At 45.8% G+C, this 18,094-nt stretch overlaps 1 protein-coding gene across 14 annotated transcripts in view; it reads right to left on the reverse strand.

Moving 5' to 3' along the window:
• The window catches only part of LOC116656675, a 144,369-nt gene that overhangs the window by 56,732 nt on the left and 69,543 nt on the right, over window positions 1-18,094 (reverse strand). For all 14 annotated transcript variants that reach the window (XR_004314165.1, XR_004314164.1, XM_032464848.1 and 11 more), the window contains one exon: window positions 6,865-6,983. Coding sequence is in view for 12 of the 14 variants with exons in the window: in XM_032464848.1 (XP_032320739.1) it covers window positions 6,865-6,983 (119 nt within the window). In the remaining 2 variants the exon portion in view is untranslated. The remainder of the gene's footprint in view (window positions 1-6,864; window positions 6,984-18,094) is intronic.

The raw sequence follows: 18,094 nt of genomic DNA on the forward strand, positions 1-18,094 counted from the left end.
AGGCCTGGCCAGGGTCCCCTCCTCACCCTGTTCATGAGGAGATGTTAACGCTTTCTCTTAGACCTTTAACTGTCACTTCCTGAGGTGGATTCTGACTTTGACAGAATTTGCTGCCAACTCCTCCTTTCACAACCCTGACTCGGGGCCCCTCTACGTCCACCTCAAGCAAGGCTGGATGGGCAGGTGAACCTGTCCATGTGTTTATGTCCCCAGGTCCTTGCAGGACGCAAGCAGGTGTTGGGGTCCAAGGAAACCCAGGCCATCAGTGGCCTGCGTGCTGCAAGCAGAGGCTGTTGACCTCTGCAGGACTTAGATGTGACCTGTCCCAGGTTGGCCTGCATACCCCAGAGCTCAGCTTGCAGTGAGCGAGGTGACCAGGCACCGTGAGAGGTCACCAACTGGGCCCCGGTAGGGAACTTTCAAGTCCAGGAAGAGAAGGGCAGCGCAGGCCTGCTCCGCAGAGCCCCCCGCCAAGGCCGGCCCAGGTGACATCTGCCAGGGGGCAAAAGATGGGGGGTGGCCGCCTGGCAGAGCCACACCCTCTCAGAGCCCCGCAACACAGCCAGCGCCTCCTCCTGCCCATGGCCCTTTAAGCACCTCCCTCTCTGCAAATGCAGCACTCAGGTCCGAGGGAAGGAGGCAATGAACAGTGAGGCTGAAACAGTGGGTGACTTACAGCCAGGCTGGTGAGCACCGCGTCCCGACCAGCCTGGGTCACATCTCCGACACGGGGATCCACCTGGCCCATCGTCACCCCAGGAGTCACTCAAATTACACCCGAACAAAAGCAGTGGCTGCGTTTACTGTGGCCAGTTCGTCAAACTTGCCGAAGAGCTCACTGAGGAGTCTCACCAGCTCCTGGGCTGTGCACTACGACACCAGGCTCGTGAAGCCCACGATGTCTGCAAAGAGGATGCTGCAAGACAGAGGGGTGCAGGCTGCCCTCCTCCATGGACGGACAGGCTCCACCACCCAGACAGACGCTTACCCTTACACATCACCTTGAACTAGAGCTCCCGGCTTATTCCTCCAAGCAGGCTGGCAATGAAGGCCCTGCTGTTCACATCTCACAGGTGAGAGGACTGAGGCTGGGAGAGGCCAGGGGACTCTTCACAGTCACAGAGGGGGAAGTGCTGGAGCCACTCAGAGCTCCTGCTGACCCCACCCAGGACACAGGGGAGCAGCTCAAAGTCCACTAGACCTGCCCCCTCCTGGGCTGTTCCTGTGGCGGGACCGTGGCTGCGAGCACGTGAGCAGAAGTGATGTGCTCTTAAGGAAGCAGCAGCCTCCGCAGCCTCCCTCCCTCCCACGGCTGATGCAGGCACTGTCAGCCTCACGGTGGCTTACCGTGCTGCGTGGAGGGCCACCCCCGGCCAGCTACAGGGGTGGGGGGCACATCTCTCTCTTACACACTGGGCCTCCGCTTCCTACAGAACCTGGGTCAGTCTAAACAAGTGTCCACCCGCGGCGCACAGCTGTCTTCCCGGATGCTACGAAGAATGTAAACGCCTTAAATAGTGAAACAGCACGGAGGACCCAGGCAGCACAAGAACGTGCAGAGTCACGGACGGCCTCCCTGAGCCGCACGTTCGGGAGCAGCCAGGGTTCCTGACGAGCCCTCCGAGCACCCAAGCCCCCACACGTGTGGCGGATGAGCGAGGTGTCACCGGGGGCCTCTCTCGGGGGGAGGCACTCCGGCGAACCCACGAGGGAGAGGCCACGGGGCTTCAACATGCAGCCGCCGGACCAGCGCCAGGTGCCACCTCCAGACCTCTCATCCCAGGGGACAGTGAGCCCCTCACTCTTGAAGACACTGCACAGCCAAGTTTGTAACCTGCAGCCTAAAGCGTCCTCAGCTGTGAGACTTGGGAGGTCACACACAGGGGTACACGAAGGGGTCTGAAAGGGAGCTGGAATTATTGAAGTTCGACTTTTGGACACAATTGTGTTCATCTCTTGATTCCTGATGTCAGATCTGAATTCAGTTCTGCATTTTTAATACCACTTCATGCCAGACAGTGGGGACCCCTGTCACAAGCAGGAAGTGGGGACCAGGCCATGGGCTGAAAGTGGGAGCCCACATCTCAGAGGGGCTTCTCCCTCACCCCACCTCGTCCACCATGCCCTGCCCATGCACAGAGAACCCCCGGGGCTCACCCCACCACGAGTCTCAGATCCTTTAGTCATCCCCTTACCGCGGGACAGCATCCCCCACTGAGAGTCGGGGCACGTAAGGACGCAGACTCCAACCTGTATATCCCACAGCACCGAACACAGAGCAAGGGGGATGCGTACTTTTGCTATGAATGAACGGATGAATGGATGGGTAAAAGAACTGGGTGTCTAGGCTCTGAGAAGTGTCACTGATACTGGGAAGCTGGGAGAAGGGGCTGGCTGCAAGGATGTGCGGGGAGACAGACAGCACAGGTTTTTTCCCCTCTCTTTTGGTATAAAATTCAGGCTGATTTACACCTTTGAGGGGCCACCATTTTTTCCTTCTCTACTCTATAACTAACCATGCGTTCACATGTCTTTCTGCACCCCACTCACTGTCTTCTCAGCTTCTGCTCAGTCATGGAGTTTCACGAACACTGACTGAGCACTGCCAACCCCCATGCTAGGAAAGCCCCCAGCGTTGGCCCTGTCTGTCCTCCTCAGCCTCCCGCTGAAGCACCCTGACATCCTCCATGCACACAGGCAAGCACGTGTGCAAGACCTCTTACACACCAGGTCCCTGTCCTCAGGAGCTCAACATCCGGAAAAGAAGGCTCCGAGCAGGGAGGGATGGAGCACAGGGAAGCAATGATACGGGAAGCCCAGATTTCTGCAGGAAGGGCACAACACCCACTTGGCTGATGCAGCCAGGCTGGAGGAGGGTCTGGAGCCCACCCAGGAATTTATCCAGACCAACAAGGAAGGAAGGAAGGAAGGAGGGAAAGAGTGAAGAAGAAAGGAAGAGGGGGTTGATTCAGAAGTGCAAATAGCACATGGGAAACTAAGATGAGTGTGAAACCCTATAATCACATAAAAAGCTAAGAGTGGTTAAAACACGGGTCCAAGTAATACGCAGCAGGGCACACGTCTCCAGGATGAGAGGTTCCTGAGTGTCAGCCCAGGAAAGGCAGGAGGGGAACAGCAGTGAGAGCCTGGACTCCAGTCGGACTGTCTGGCTCCACCATGTACAGCAACAGGACCATGAGCAACTTATCCAACACTTTCCCATGTCAGTCCTTCCATCTGCAAAATGGGAACAAGACTGGAGTCCATCTCATAGGTTGTGAGGGTTAAATGGATTAACAAAGCACTTAGAATAATACCCTGGACCTAGTAAGAGCGCAACAATTGCTTCTTTATAGTAACTAGTAAGTGCTCTAAATGCAACAAATATTTACTAAAGGATATCTGTGCTAGGCAGTGTTCCTGGTGCTTGGGTCTTTAGCAGTGAAAGAAAGAGTCGAACATCACTGCCCTCCAGAAGCTTCCATTCTAGTTGGGGGAGGTATTTCAAAGGTGACATGTGTAACTATGGAGAAAAATGAAAGAATGACGATCAGTTTGGAGCCACGAGCAATGTTAACTAGGACAGGTTAGGTGACACTTGAGCCCCGAAGAGGGGGGAAGCCATGAAGACACTGGGAGAAAGAGGGGCTAGGCGGAGGGAACAGCTGGGATTTTGGCTGGATACAATTCTTGTCTTTTTAGTTCATCCTTTGAATATGCCATCCCATTGCCTTGCGGCCTCCATAATTCCTGATGAGATATATCCTAAAACCTTTATTAAGGTCCCCTTCTGTGTAACAAGTTACTTCCCTCTTCCTGCTTTCGAGATTCTCTCCTTGTCTTTGGCTCTTGAGAGTTTGATCTTGCTGTGTCTAGGTGTGGATCTTTTTCAGTTTATCCTAATTGAGATTCTTTGATATGTAGGTTAGTGTCTTTCATCAACTTTGGGATATTTTTAGCCATTGCTTTTTCAAATACTTTTTCTGCCTCTTTTTCTCTTTCCTCTTTTCTGAGATTCTCACTATGAGTGTGTTGTTATTTTTGATGGTATCCCTCAAGCTTCTGAGGCTCTGTTGCTCTATCTTCATTCTTTTTTCATTCTGTTCTTCAGATTGGGTAAACTAATTGAACTATCTTGAAATTCACTGATTCTTTCTTCAGCCTCAAATCTACTGTTAAGCCCCCAGGTGAATTTTTCATTTTAGTTATTTTATTTTTCAAATTTGGAATTTCTATTTGGTTGGATTTTTGTGGGGGGAGTGAGGCTTATTCATCTATCTATCTATCTATCTATCTATCTATCTATCTATCTATCTATCTAACGGTGGCACTGAGGATTCAGCCCAGAACCTTGTGAATGCTAAGCATGCACTCTGCTACTGAGCTACATTCTCCACCATCTTTATTTTAAAAAATAATTTCTATCTCTTTATTGATATTCTTTACTTGATGAGGAATTATTCTGATACTTTTCTTTAGCTTTTTTGACATGGTTTCTTCTTTGAGCGTATTTAAAACAGCTGATTTTAAAGGTTCTGTCAAATAAGTTCAATGTCTGGGCTTCCTCTGGGATAGTTTCTATTTACTGCATTTTTTTTTTATTCCTGTGTAAGCCATGCATTCTTGTTTTTTGCATGTCTCATTTTGTTTAAAAAACTGGATAACATAATGTGGCAAATCTGAAAATCATACCCCCACCCCATCTCAGGGTTTGTTGTTTGTGAATGTGAGGCAGCTCAGATAAAGATAAGCTCATCAGTGGTGTTTTCCAGTGAATTTCCAGACGGTCAAATAATGGTAATTCTCTGAATGGGGTTTTGAAAGACTGACAACCAAGTTCTGCCCCTGCCAGTCGCTGCCGGGCTACAAGTTTTCATCATGATGGCAGCTGTTGGCTTTCAAAACTTTTGTGAATTGGGAGATGGGAGGATGGAATAGAGCAAGTTAAAATTGCACCAAGCTCACTGTTCTTACCAAGATTTTGCCGTCTTTCTTAAAGAAACATTCTTGGATTCCTCCTAGACTTTGGTTAATTTGCAATGTTCTAACGATGTTGATTCAGACCATTTTCTCCAACGTTGTCATTGCTTCTACGGAGGAGAGGGTTCTCATGGTATTCCACCATTCCCAGTGGCATCAGCTGCTGTGAGTTGTGAATGGCACACTGAGCTTGGATGTAACAAGAATAGTAGAGAGGGCACTGACATGTTTGTATCGGGGTTGTAGAAAGATGTCTCTGAACCCTGCTAGAGGGTGGCCAGAGGGGCTAGTGTGCAGCTGGCATCATCTGTGACAGGCAGTCTCAGCTTCCTCTCCCATCTCAGGGCTGTCATGCCTGCATCCAGCACATTGGTCCACCAGGGGACATGGACGCAAAATTTTAGCAGCAAAGGGAATTCATGAGTCACCACATCTGTATTTGTTGTCACAGGTAGAGGAGAGGGAGGGAAAGGTACCTGGGTGCCCATGCACTGTGCCCACCTTCACCTGCAGCACCAGAAGACTCTTCATTTCTGATGCTTTCCCTGCTGTGTACAGATGTTCTGCCCTGGCAAGGTGCTCCTTGGATTGTTCGAGTGGTCTGATCTTCCCAGTCAGGGGCTGGGTCACTAAATTGTGTCCAAAGTCTAGGCAGATGTCAGAATCAGCCAATCCTAGTCTAGCTCCAATGCCATCACTTACTAAGCAGGGAGTCCTGCACACTCACCTCACTTTGCTGAACCTCAATTTCCTCATATACAAAGTAGAGGAACAGGACCCATGGATATCAGGGGTACGATGACATTAAGGAGAACCCTGTGTCCAGTGGAGAGGTGTGTCCTGCCTGGGCGTGAATGCTCGCCCCACATACGGGGCCTTAAGTCCCCTCCGCTTCAGTGTCCTCTGTCAGACAACACTGGTCCTCACTGAGAGGCACAACAGTGGGAGTGAGTGCACTCAGCAGAAGCTGTTAGCCACAATGGCCCCCACACAGGAGCACCTTGGACCTTGAAAGGGAGGGGCTGGCGGCAGCAGCGCCTGGCTCACTTCGGATGAACAGGCATCAGCTCACAGGGACACAGTCTGAACCTCTTGACGCAAACAGAACAAGGATTTCTTCTCCTTTTGTCTGTAGGGGCGCGATGAGCAGGGAGGCCTGACACCGACACCCAGGAAAGCCAGGAAACAACAGCGAGAAGGGAGAAAGCTTCAGACCTTCAAACCTCATCTCCTACCTGAGTGACACTTATGGTAAAGTATTACCCCCAGACAGGCAGCGCTCAGCTACCCCAAGTACCGTAGAAGGGAACGCAAGATTTAACACAGTAAACTGCTTTTTAACAGGCCCTTTAAAAACAAACAAGCACACCTCAGAGCGTCCAGGGAGAGGCGGCTCACTCCGAGGGCTCAGTTTCCTCACCTGTAGAATGTAACAACAATCCCCACCGCCTGGGGTGGCCGCGAGAGGAACACAGTGAGTGGAACACCTCACCCCAGAGCCCGGCACCAACTAGAACAACGGTCTGGCTACTGACCCGACGCAGGCAAATTCCCTGCCCAAAAGCTGCTGCCCAAACCCGGCTTAGGAACAGAGTTCTGACCCTCTCTAACCAACACAGGAAGTAAAAGGTGCAGAATGAGAAAATGGGAAAGAACAGCTGTGGAATGAAGGCAACACACCGTTCCCCTGCCGGACAAGTGTTCATCTGGGCTCCTGACCCACACCCACTCCCTCCTTCCCTCAAACTAGGACCCTCTGCTCACCTTCACCCCCACCTCCTATCTCTGCCATCACCTCCACTTCCTCCCTCACCACTCCACCTCCCTCACCTCCCACCTCGGCTCCCCAGGCCCACTGCAGGGCCAGGCCAGCGCCAGCCCTACCTCATGTTGTCATGCCGCTGGATGAAAATCTGGTGGAAAATCCTCTCCGGGGGCCTTAGGAAGTCCTCCTTCATCTCCACGACAACGTTCCGGGGCAGGAGGCTCATCAGCAGCCGCGCCTGGACAGGAGAGACGGGCCCACGTGACACGGCAGCTCCCCTCCCTGCTTCCTCTACGCTCCCACCCCAGTGAGGCGGGTGCCGGGGAGCTGCCCTCCACGAGCATGTGGTCCAGTCCTACAGACCCTGCCCGGCCCCAGAGCCTGGGTGGGCAGTGCCCAGGCCTGGGCTGTCACTGCACGGGGAACTGGCTCCCAGAGCGCTGGGCAGGCACCAGCATCACCTCTGGAACACCTGACCCAAGGGGGTTTAGTCAGGCAAAGCAATGCTACTTCAATACTGAAATACCAATCAGTGTTATACATCAGAGCCCACAGGATACAAAGAAAAACCACACAGCAATTAATACTGAAAAATAATTTGACAAAATTCAACATCCATTCATGGTGAAAAGTATCAGAAAAACAGGAAGAGAGGGGAACTTCTTCATCTTGATCAAGAACATCCAGAAAAAGCCCACAGCTAACATCCATTTAGGGTATAATGTTGAACATTGTCAAGAACAAGGCAAGGAAGCCCACTCTCATCACTTTTATTCAACTTGGCATGAGATCCATCCACTCAGTGCCACAGACAAGAAAAGGAAATAAAACGCACACAGATTAGAAAGGAAGATATTATACTGTATTTATTTCCCGATGACATGATGGTCCACATAAGAAACACAAAGGACTCTATAAAACCAAGATAAAATAAAACAGTATCCAAAAAACCAAAAACTTTGTAGAATGATAACTGAGTTCAGAAGGTTATAGGACACAAGAACAACACACAATAATCAGCTGTATTTCTACAGACTAGCAATGGACACACAGACATGGGTATTAAAAATATGGTATCATTTACAATCACTCAAAAAGAATCAAATACTTAGGCGTGTTCTGTCAAGACACGTCTAGGACCAGCATGCTGAGAACTACGAAGCACTAAGTAAAGAGCCCAAAGAAGAGCTAAATAAATGGAGAGACATACAACTTTCATTGATTCAAAGATAATAGAGTAAAATGTCAATTCTCCCCAAATTGACAGACAGGCTTAGCACAAATCCTACCAAAATCTCTATAAAGTCTTTGATAGACATAGGCCAGATTATTCTCAAACTTACACAGAAAGGGAAAGAAACAATAATAATTAAAATAATTTTGAGAACGAACCACAAAGTGGGGGGACTCACTCTACCTGATTTCAAGATTTTTGGTATGGCCACAATAATCAGGGTTATGGAAGGATAAACACATAGGACAATGGAACAGGACACAGAGCTCATACATAAACTCACACAAACATGCCCAACTGGTTTTTGACAAAGTGATGAAAGCAAGTCAATAAAGGAGATAACAGTGTTTTCAACAAAAGGTGAGGGAGCAAGCAGATGTCCATAGGCAAAAAAAAAAAAAAAAAAAAAAAGAGAAAAAGAAAAGAAACCTTGACTTAAACCTCACACTTTATGCAAAATATTAATTCAAAATATATCATCTATTTAAATGTAAATAATAAAAGTTAAAACTTAGAAAACTCATTAGAGAAATCTTTAAGATCCAAGCCAAGCAGAGTCCTTAGACTTGACACAGAAAGCACAATCAATAAAAGGGAATGCTGATAAACTAAACTTCATCAAAACAAAAAACAATCGATCTTTCTGAGGACCTTGTTAAGAGGATGAAAAGACTCTAAGACTGGGAGGAAATGCCTGCCAACCACATATCCAGCAGAGAACTCGTATCTAGAATATATAAAGAATTCTCAAAGCTTAAAAGTAGAAGATAGATGATAGATGGAGTAGACAGACAGATGGATAGATAAAATAATATTCATAGTAGCCCCAAACTAGAAACAATCAAGATGTCCTTCAAGAAGTCAGTAGTTACGCAAACGGTGGTCCATCCACACCACTCGGCAATGAAAGGCCTATTAATGCAACAAGCTGGATCAACCATCGGGCATAAGACTGAGTGAATGAAGTCAGTCCCCTCCCCCATACATACTGTATGATTGCACTTACAGGACATTTCTAAAATGACAGATTTATAGAAATGGAGAATAGATTAGTAGTTGCCAGGGCTTAAAACTGGAGGCTGGAGGAGGGAAGTGAGTGGGGCTACTTAAGGGCGACGTGATGGATCCCCGTGATGATGGAAGGCCCTGTATCTTGGCTGTACCACCGTCAGCATCCTGGTGTGATGGTGCATGACAGCTGTACGAGATGTTACCGTTGGGGAAATAGGGTAAGGGATACACGGATCTCTATTATTTTTTACAACTACATGTGTATCTACAATTAATTCAAAATTTAAAGTTTAATTAAAAAATATGGAATGTAAAATGTAGGAGCCACTTTCAGAACAGTCTGGCAGTTCCTCAAAATGCTCAACACAGTTACCATGTGACTCAGCGATTCCACTCCTAGGTCTCCGTCCAAGAGGAATGACAATGTCTGTCTACACAAACACGCACACAGGAATGTTCACAGCTGCATTACTCCTAACAGTCAAAGAGTAGGAACCACCCAGCTGCCCATCAGCAGATGAATGGACACAGTGTGGTCCATCCACACAGCAGAACACCACTCAGCCATGTAACAAGGAATGAAGCACTGATGCTACAATACGAATGGCAACGTGAGAACATTATGCAAAATGAAAGAAGCCAGACACAAAGGCCACATACTGTGTGATTCCATTTATATGAAACATCCTGAGCAGGCAAACCCACAGAGACAGAACATAAATTACTGGGGTCTAGGTCTGGGAGGAGGAAGTGACTGTTAATGGGTACAGGTCTCTTCTTGGGGTGGTGAAAATATTCAAAAATTGGATTATCGTAATGGTTGCACATTCTAAATATGGGGAAAAAACATGTAGCTATTTAGAACTTTAAATCGAGCTTAACAGTTTGTAAACTATAGATCAACAGAGCTCTTTCTAAATTACAAAACAAAACAACTACAAACACATAGTGGATGGGAAAGGGGCTGTGATCGGTCAGAACGCTTTAAAAAAATCCATCCTGTATCACTCAAATGGAAGTTTGCTTTCTCTCGATAGATTTTCTCGTGCAATGGGAAATCAGAATTGTCCCATTTACCTTGCTATGACGACAAACTGAGGATGTGCTTTGTATGTAAGTTTGGAATTATGAATTAATAACGGCACTTGAGGAACGGCAGGGCCTTTGCAGCGGCGGCCTCTGCTGATGCTGATCTCAGGGGTGGGCTCCTGCAAGCCCAGGCTTCCTGGCTGGGCTCAGGAGTGGCAGAAGAGGAGGGCCCCCCACCTCAGGAGTTAAGCGGTGACCATCGCAGGCCTCTCACTCCCTTCCCTGTGCTCTCCAGCTCTGCCAGACTCTGATGTCAGGGTTAGGGCCCAATGGGGAGCTGTGAGCACCTGAGGCCCTCAGGTAATCTCTGCCCCTCAGTGGAGCAGGCTTTCCAGCTCTAGCCCGATCCTCTCCAAGCTGAAGGAAGACAGAGCTACAGCTTACCAACATGCCTGCCCTGTCTGAAAAACAATCTGTGACTACCCCCACCCATCTGCTGCCTGAATGTCACCTACTGCTCCCCATCTCCCAACCTCTACCCAGCAAACTCCTACACATCCTTCAAAGCCCCAACCAAATATACTTTCTCTCACATCCCAATGTACCTTCCCTCCACATAGCATGCCCCTTGGACACCACTATTATCCAGTTGGGCCTCTCCATGGGGGCCAACTGCTGCTTTCTGTCTCCCATCCAGTTACATCACCTTTTACAGGTTCCCTCTGTCCTAGGATCTCCAGAGCCACGTGCCAAACATTCAGACGGATGACCACCCCTCAGAGGATTCCAGCTGGGCCTCTCCAAATGCACTCCGGCACCAAGAGGCAAAGGGCCTCGGGGCTGACAGTACTCATGAGTGCAGGACTTGGGGGACAGGGGCTGCTCCCCAGCAGGTCCATCTGACCTGCACTTCTGACAGTCCGGACTCCTAGCTCCATCCTCCGCAATCATGGGCAAGGTTCTCCCGCACTCACAGAAGGAGTTTCTGTCCTATGGATGATCAGATTGGAATGCTTCCCTTAGAAATTTAGAACCACTGGGGCCTGGTGATTACCTTTTGGCAAGCTCTCCATTCTGAGTAGTCAGTTGTTTAAATGATCATAAGATGTTCCAGACTTTCTTTTTCTTCTAGAATCAGTTTCAAAGCCTGGGAATTTGTCCATTTTGTCTAAGTTTTCAAGTATTCTGGCAAAAAAAAAAATTCTTAGTATTTCCCTCTCGTCTATTTTTAACCTGGCTTTATCCCGGAAGCCACGTGCTTTCCCGCCCCTAATCATCTCAGTTGTGTCTGCTCTTTCTTCTTGGTCAGGCTCTCTAAGGCTGTCCTATTTCAAAGAACCAACTTTGACATTTTTGTTCTGAAACTGAAAGACTCCGGTTAAAAGGCACCTCACGGCCCTTTGGAATATTTCAACCTGGGTACCTACAGACCCCAAACCTCTGTGTGAGTCTTTTTTATGGCCGAGGAGACGTGAGACTATAAAGGAAGAAAGTGGGCCAAGGCTGCTTTGGGGTCGGGGGTGGATTCTTGGCTTTGTCCTCTGCTGTCCTCACTCTGCCACCAACTAACATGGTCACTCACCGTATTATCCCTCCCACATCATTTAAATTCTCAGAGCCAGCCCCAGTTCTGATTTATAAAGAGGAACAAAGTTCTTACATGCTTCACGAGGATGCAGAGGCCTGAAATTAGTTTTAAAGATCTAAGAACCCAGAGAGAAAGAACACTTTCAGATCAAGCATGTTGATCTGCTCTGCCAAGCCCCTGCGGGACAGGACAGAGTCGGGCAGCCCCGCATAGGGGCCACTGTCTTGTTCTGATTTTGGTGGGATGAGGGGTCACTTCAGCACATCCCAGTCGCTCTCAAAGGAGTCAGCCTTGGGGACACTGATGACTCAGGTAGCTTTTTCGAAGTAGAGCAGACAACCTTCCAGAAGTAGAGTGTGCCAAGGAAGCAGAGACGGCCCGCTGTCCGTCCTGTTCCAGCCCCTCTGGCTCTGCAGGCTGCCCCGAGGAGGACAGAATGATTCCAATATTCCCACTCGTGAAAGCACTGGAGGAGGAGACCTTGTTCTTGGAGACTGGTCTGGGGAGACCATACCTGTCTGCGTCGGCAGGGAGCAGGGCGGGAGATCAATAAAAGCTTCTGTAACCAAAACAGTTGTGCTTTCTTTTAAAATAGCAACTGCAGGGCTGTTAATTCCAAATAACATGGGAGGGGAGGGGATGCCCCCGATCACTGGAGCAATTATCACCTGCTTCACAGGGTTGCCACAAAATCAGTGATCACACGCACGGAATTCCCAAGGGTCCTTCCGGGCAGTGGGCGGGTGAGGGATAAGAGCTCACCGTGGGATCCTTGCTTAAGACAGTCAGAGGCTGAGCTCCTGCTTAAAGAAATCAGCCCTCCCTCTCTGACTTAGTCCTGGGGAAGAAGTTTCAGCCAGCGAGATGCGTTCTCAGCACGGCCAGGTGAGGCTGAGGAACAGAAGGGTCCTGCCACGGTCCCCGCTCTAAAGAGTCTCGCGGTTTGTCAATTAACAACCATCTCTTGTGGATTTCCAGTCAAGACAGCAGAGTGGTAGGAACACCTGCCTCTTCTCATGAACACAACAAAACCACGACTGACTGCTGAAGAAACATAGACAAAAAAAGACTGGAACCTACCGAAAAAGACCTTCAACTGGAGACATAAAGAGGGAACCACAGTGCAAAGGCAGGAAGGGTGCACTGATGGTATAATCAGGTCTCATACCTCCAAGGTGGGCGACCCACAAGCTGGAGAATAATTACATTGCAGAGGTTCAACCACAGGAGTGAGAGTTCTCGGCCCCAGGTCAGGTTCCCCAGCCTGGGAGTCCGGCATCAGCAGGAGGAGCCCCCAGAGCATTTGGCTTTGAAGGCCAGCAGGGCTTAATTGCAAGAGCTCCACAGGACTGGGGAAAACAGAGACTTGCTCTTAAAGAGCACACAGTCTCGCGTGCACCAGGACCAAGGGCGGAGAAGTGACTTCATAGGAGCCTGGGCCAGACCTGGCTGCTGGTCTTGGACGATCTCCTGGGGAGGTACTGGGGGGATGTGTGGTGGTTGTGGCTCACCCTGGAGACACAAAAGCTGGTGGTAGTCAGTATTTATCACCCACATAAATTTTCCTGGAAGATAGATCTTACATGGGTCGTTAGCACCAAGACCTGGCCCCACCCAACAGCCTGTAAGCTTAGGTACTGGGATGCCTCAGGCCAAACAGCTAACCTGGTGGGAACACAGCCCCAGTTATCACCAGACAGGATGCCCCTAGACATGGCCTTGCCCACCAGTGGGCCAAGACCTAGCTCTACCCGCCAGTGGATAGGCACCAACCCCTCCTGCCAGGAAACCTGCACAGCCCTCTAGCTCAGCTTCACCCACCAGGGGCCAGACACCAGAAGCAAGAAAGCAACACTCCTACAGCCTGTGGCGTGAGTCCACAAAATCAAGCCAGACTCTACCCTGGGACCAGTAGCCCTGACCCTTGGGTGACAAGAGAGAAGTGCACTGTTGGGACCCATAAGACGTCATCTACAAAGGGCCACTTCTCCAAGGGCAAGAAATGTATCTAACCCATCACATAGTAAAAGTACAAATAGAAATTTAGACAAAATGAGGTGGCAGATGAGCTAGATAAAATCCCACAAAAGGAACTAAGTGATGAGGAGTTAGGCAATCTACCTGAGAGAAAGTTCAGAGTAATGACTGTGAAGATGATCAGAGAACTCAGAAGAAGAATGGATGCACAGAGCAAGAAGTTCAAAATTTTTAGCAAAGAGTTGGAAAATATACAGAATAACTAAGCAGACTTGATGAGCACAATAGCTGAAATGAATACACACTAGAAGGAACCAAGAATAGGCTAAATAAGGCAGAAGAATGGATCAATGAGCTAGAAGACAGAGTAGTGGAAATCACTTCCATAGACAGAAAAAAAGACAAAAGAATGAAAAGAAATGACGATAGTTTAAGAGACCTCTGAAACAACATGAAGCCACCTAGTATCTGCATTACAGGGGTCTCAGAAAGAGAAAATAGAGAGAAAGGACCTGAGGAGAATATTTGAAGAGATAATAGCTGAAAACTTCCTAATTTGGGAAAGGAAACAGTCGCCAAAGTCAAGGAAGCACAGAGAGTCCGATACAGAATTAGCCCAAAGAGGAACACTGCCAATGCATATAGTGATCAAGTCAACACAAATTAAAGATAAGGAGAAAATATTAAAAGTAGCAAGAGAAAAGCAACAAATAACATATACGAGAACGCCCATAAGGTCATCAGTGGATTTTTCAGCAGGAGCTCTGCAGGCCAGAAGAGAGTGGCACGATATATTTAAAGTGATGCAAGGGCAAAACCTAAAACCAAGAATGCTCTATCCAGCAAGGCTCTTATTCACATTTGATGGAGAAATCAAAAGCTTCACAGATAAGCACAAGTTAAAAGAATTCAGCACCACCAAACCAGCTTTACAACAAATGTTATTAAAGGAAGTTCTCTAGGTAGAAAGTCAAGGCCACAAATAGAAACAAGAAAATTACAAAATGGGAAAGCTCACCAGAAAAGGCAAACATACAATAAAGGTAGAAAACCATCCACACACCAACTAATAGGGAAATTAAAAGACAAAAGGAGTAAAATCATCTGTATCCACAATAAGTAGTTAAATGATACACAAAATGATTTAATATAAAATATGATGCTGTAGCCAGTAACATGAGGGGAGGAGATTATGAATGTAGGTATCTAAAATGCATTAGAAATTAAAAGATAAACAACTCAAAACAATTATATGTGTGTGTGTGATTGATTCCATAAGAAAACCTCATGGTAACCACAAACCAAAAATCTGTAACAAATATACAAACAAAGAAGGAAGAGGAATCCGAACATAATGCTAAAGAAAGCCATCAAATTACAAGAGAACAAAAGAAGAAAGGGGGAAAAAGACCTACAAAAACAAATCCAAAACAATTAAGAAACTGGCAATAAGAACATAACCTTTTGATAATTACCTTAAATGTAAATGGATTAAACGCTACAACCAAAGGACATAGACTAACTGAATGGATACAAAAACAATACCTGTTTATACACTGTCTTTAGGAGTCCCAGTTCAGAGCCAAAGACACATACACAGTCAAAGTGAAGGGTTGGGAAAAGGTATTGCAAGTAAATGGAAACCAAAAAAAAAAAAAAAAAAAAAAAAAAAAGCTGAAGTAGCAATACTTACATCAGACAAAGTAGACTTTAAAATTAAGACTGTTACAAGGGATAAAGGAGGACACTATACAATGATCAAGTGATGAATTCAAGAAGAATATATAACAGTTGTAAATATGTATGCAACACAGGGGCACTTCAATATATAAGGCAACTGTTAACAGCCATGAAAGGAGAAATCAACAGTAACACAATACTAGTGAGGGACCTTAACACCTCACTTACATCAATGAATGGATCATCCAGACAGAAAAACCAGTAAGGAAATACAGGCCTTAAATGACACATTAGACCAGATGGACTTAACTGCTACCTACAGAGCATTCCATTCGAAAGCAGAAGAATACACATTTTTCTCAAATGCACATGGAACTTTTCTCTAGGATAGATCATATGCTGGGCCAGAACACAAGCCTTGGTAGACTTAAGAAAACTGAAATCGTAACAAGCATCTTTTCCGACCACAACACTATGAGATTAGAAATCAACTACAAAGAAAAACTGGAAAAAAAACAAAAACAAAAAACACGAACAAAATCTATGGAATGCAGCAAAATCAGTTCGAAGAGGAAAGTTTATAGCAATACAAGCTTACTTCAGGGAACAAAAGAATCTCATATAAACAACCTAACATTACATCTAAAGTAACGAGAGAAAGAACAAACCCAAAGTTAGTAGAAGGAAAGGAATGATAAAGATCAGACCAGAAATAAATGAAATAGACTAAAGAAGCAATAGAAGAGATCATTGAAACTAAACATAGGTTATTTGAAAAGATATGAAAAGGTAAACAAAATTAATAAAACTTTAGCCAGACTCATCAAACAAAAAGGGAGAGGGCACAAATCAATAAAATCAGAAATGAAAAACAAAAGTTACAACTGACACCACAGAAATGCAAAGACCATTTGCAACTATATGCCAATAAAATGGACGACCTGGAAGAAATGGAGAAGTTCTTAGAAAGCTACAATCTCCCAAGCCTGAACCAGGAAGAAATAGAAAATATAAACAGACCAAAAACCAGCACTGAAAGTGAATCAGTCATTTTAAAATTCAAAAAAAATACAGTCCAGGAACAGATGGCTTCACAAGTGAATTCTACCAAACATTTTGAAAAGAGTTAACACCTATCCTTCTGAAACTTTTCCAAAAAATTATAGAGAAAGGAACACTTCCAAACACATTCTACGAGGCCACCATCACCCTGATACCAAAACCAGACAGAGAGATGACTGAAAAAGAAAATTACAGGCCAATATCACTTGATGAACATAGATGCAAAAATCCTCAACAAAACACTAGCAAACAGACTCCAAGAATACATTAAAGCGGTCATATACCACGATCAAGTGGGATTTATTCTAGGGATGTAAGGGCTTTTCAATATCCACAAATCACTCAGTGTGATACACCACAGTAACAAATTGAAGAATAAAAACCATGTGGTCATCTCAATAGATGCAGAAAAAGCTTTTGACAAAATTCAACATTCATTTATGATAGAAACTCTTCAGAAAGTGGGCATAGAGGAAACATACCTCAACGTAATGAAGTCATATGTGACAGACCCACAGCTAACAACAAACTCAATGGAGAAAAACTGAAAGTACTTCCCCTAAGATCAGGAACAAGACAAGGATGCCCTCTCTTGCCACTTCTATTCAACACAGTTCTGGAATTCCTAGCCATAGCCATTGGAAAACAAAAAGAAAGAAAAGGAATCCAAAGTGGAAAAGAAGCAGTAAAACTGTCGCTGTTTGCAGATGACATGATACTTACATAGAAAATCCTAAAAATGCTCAGAAAACTAGTAGAGTTCATCAATGAATTTGGAAAAGTTGCAGGATACAAAATTAATATGGGGAAATCTGCTGCATTTCTATACACTAACAACAGAATATCAGAAAGTGAAATTAAGGAAGAAATCTCATTTACCATCTCATCAAAAAGAACAAAGTTCGTAGGAATATGGAGGCAAAAGTCCTGTACTCCAAAAACTGTAACACACTGATGAAAGACACTGAAGACAACACAAACAGATGGAAAGATATAACACGTTCTTCAATTGGAAGAATCATCAATATTGTTAAAATGGCCTTAGAACCCAAGGCAATCTACCAATTCAATGTAATCACTATCAAACTACCCATGGCATTTTTCATAGAACTGGAAAAACATTGTTTAATTTGTATGAAAACACAACAGACCCGAAAGAGCCAAAACAATCCGGAGAAAGAAGAACGGAGCTGAATGAATCAGGCTCCCTAACTTCAGACTATATTACAAAGTTGCAGTGATCAAAACAGTGTGGCACTGGCACAAAAAACATACAGATCAATGGAACAGGATAGAGAGCCCAGAAATAAACCTGCACACTCATGGTCAATTAATCTACGGTGAAGGGTGCAAAAACATATAATGGAGAAATTACAGTCTATTCAATGAGTGGTGCTAGGAAAACCGGACAGCTACACGTAAAAAAATGAAACTAGAACACTCTCTAACATCGTATTAAAAAAAAAAACAAATCTCAAAATGGATTAAAGACCTAAATGTAAGATGGGATACTATAAAACTCTTAGAGGAAAACATAGGCAGAACACTCCTTGACATACATCACAGCAATATATTTTTTGGATCCATCTCCTAGAGTAATGGAAATACAAACAAAAACAAACAAATGGGACCTCATGAAACTTAAGAGCTTTTGCACAATGAAAGGAAACCACAAACAAAATGAAAAGACCATCTACGGAATGGGACAAAATATTTGCAAATGACTGCAACTTACAAGGGGTTAATTTCCAAAATATACAAGCAGCTT

Source organism: Camelus ferus, chromosome 22, assembly GCF_009834535.1.
Source record: "Camelus ferus isolate YT-003-E chromosome 22, BCGSAC_Cfer_1.0, whole genome shotgun sequence".
Classification (NCBI taxonomy): domain Eukaryota; kingdom Metazoa; phylum Chordata; class Mammalia; order Artiodactyla; family Camelidae; genus Camelus; species Camelus ferus.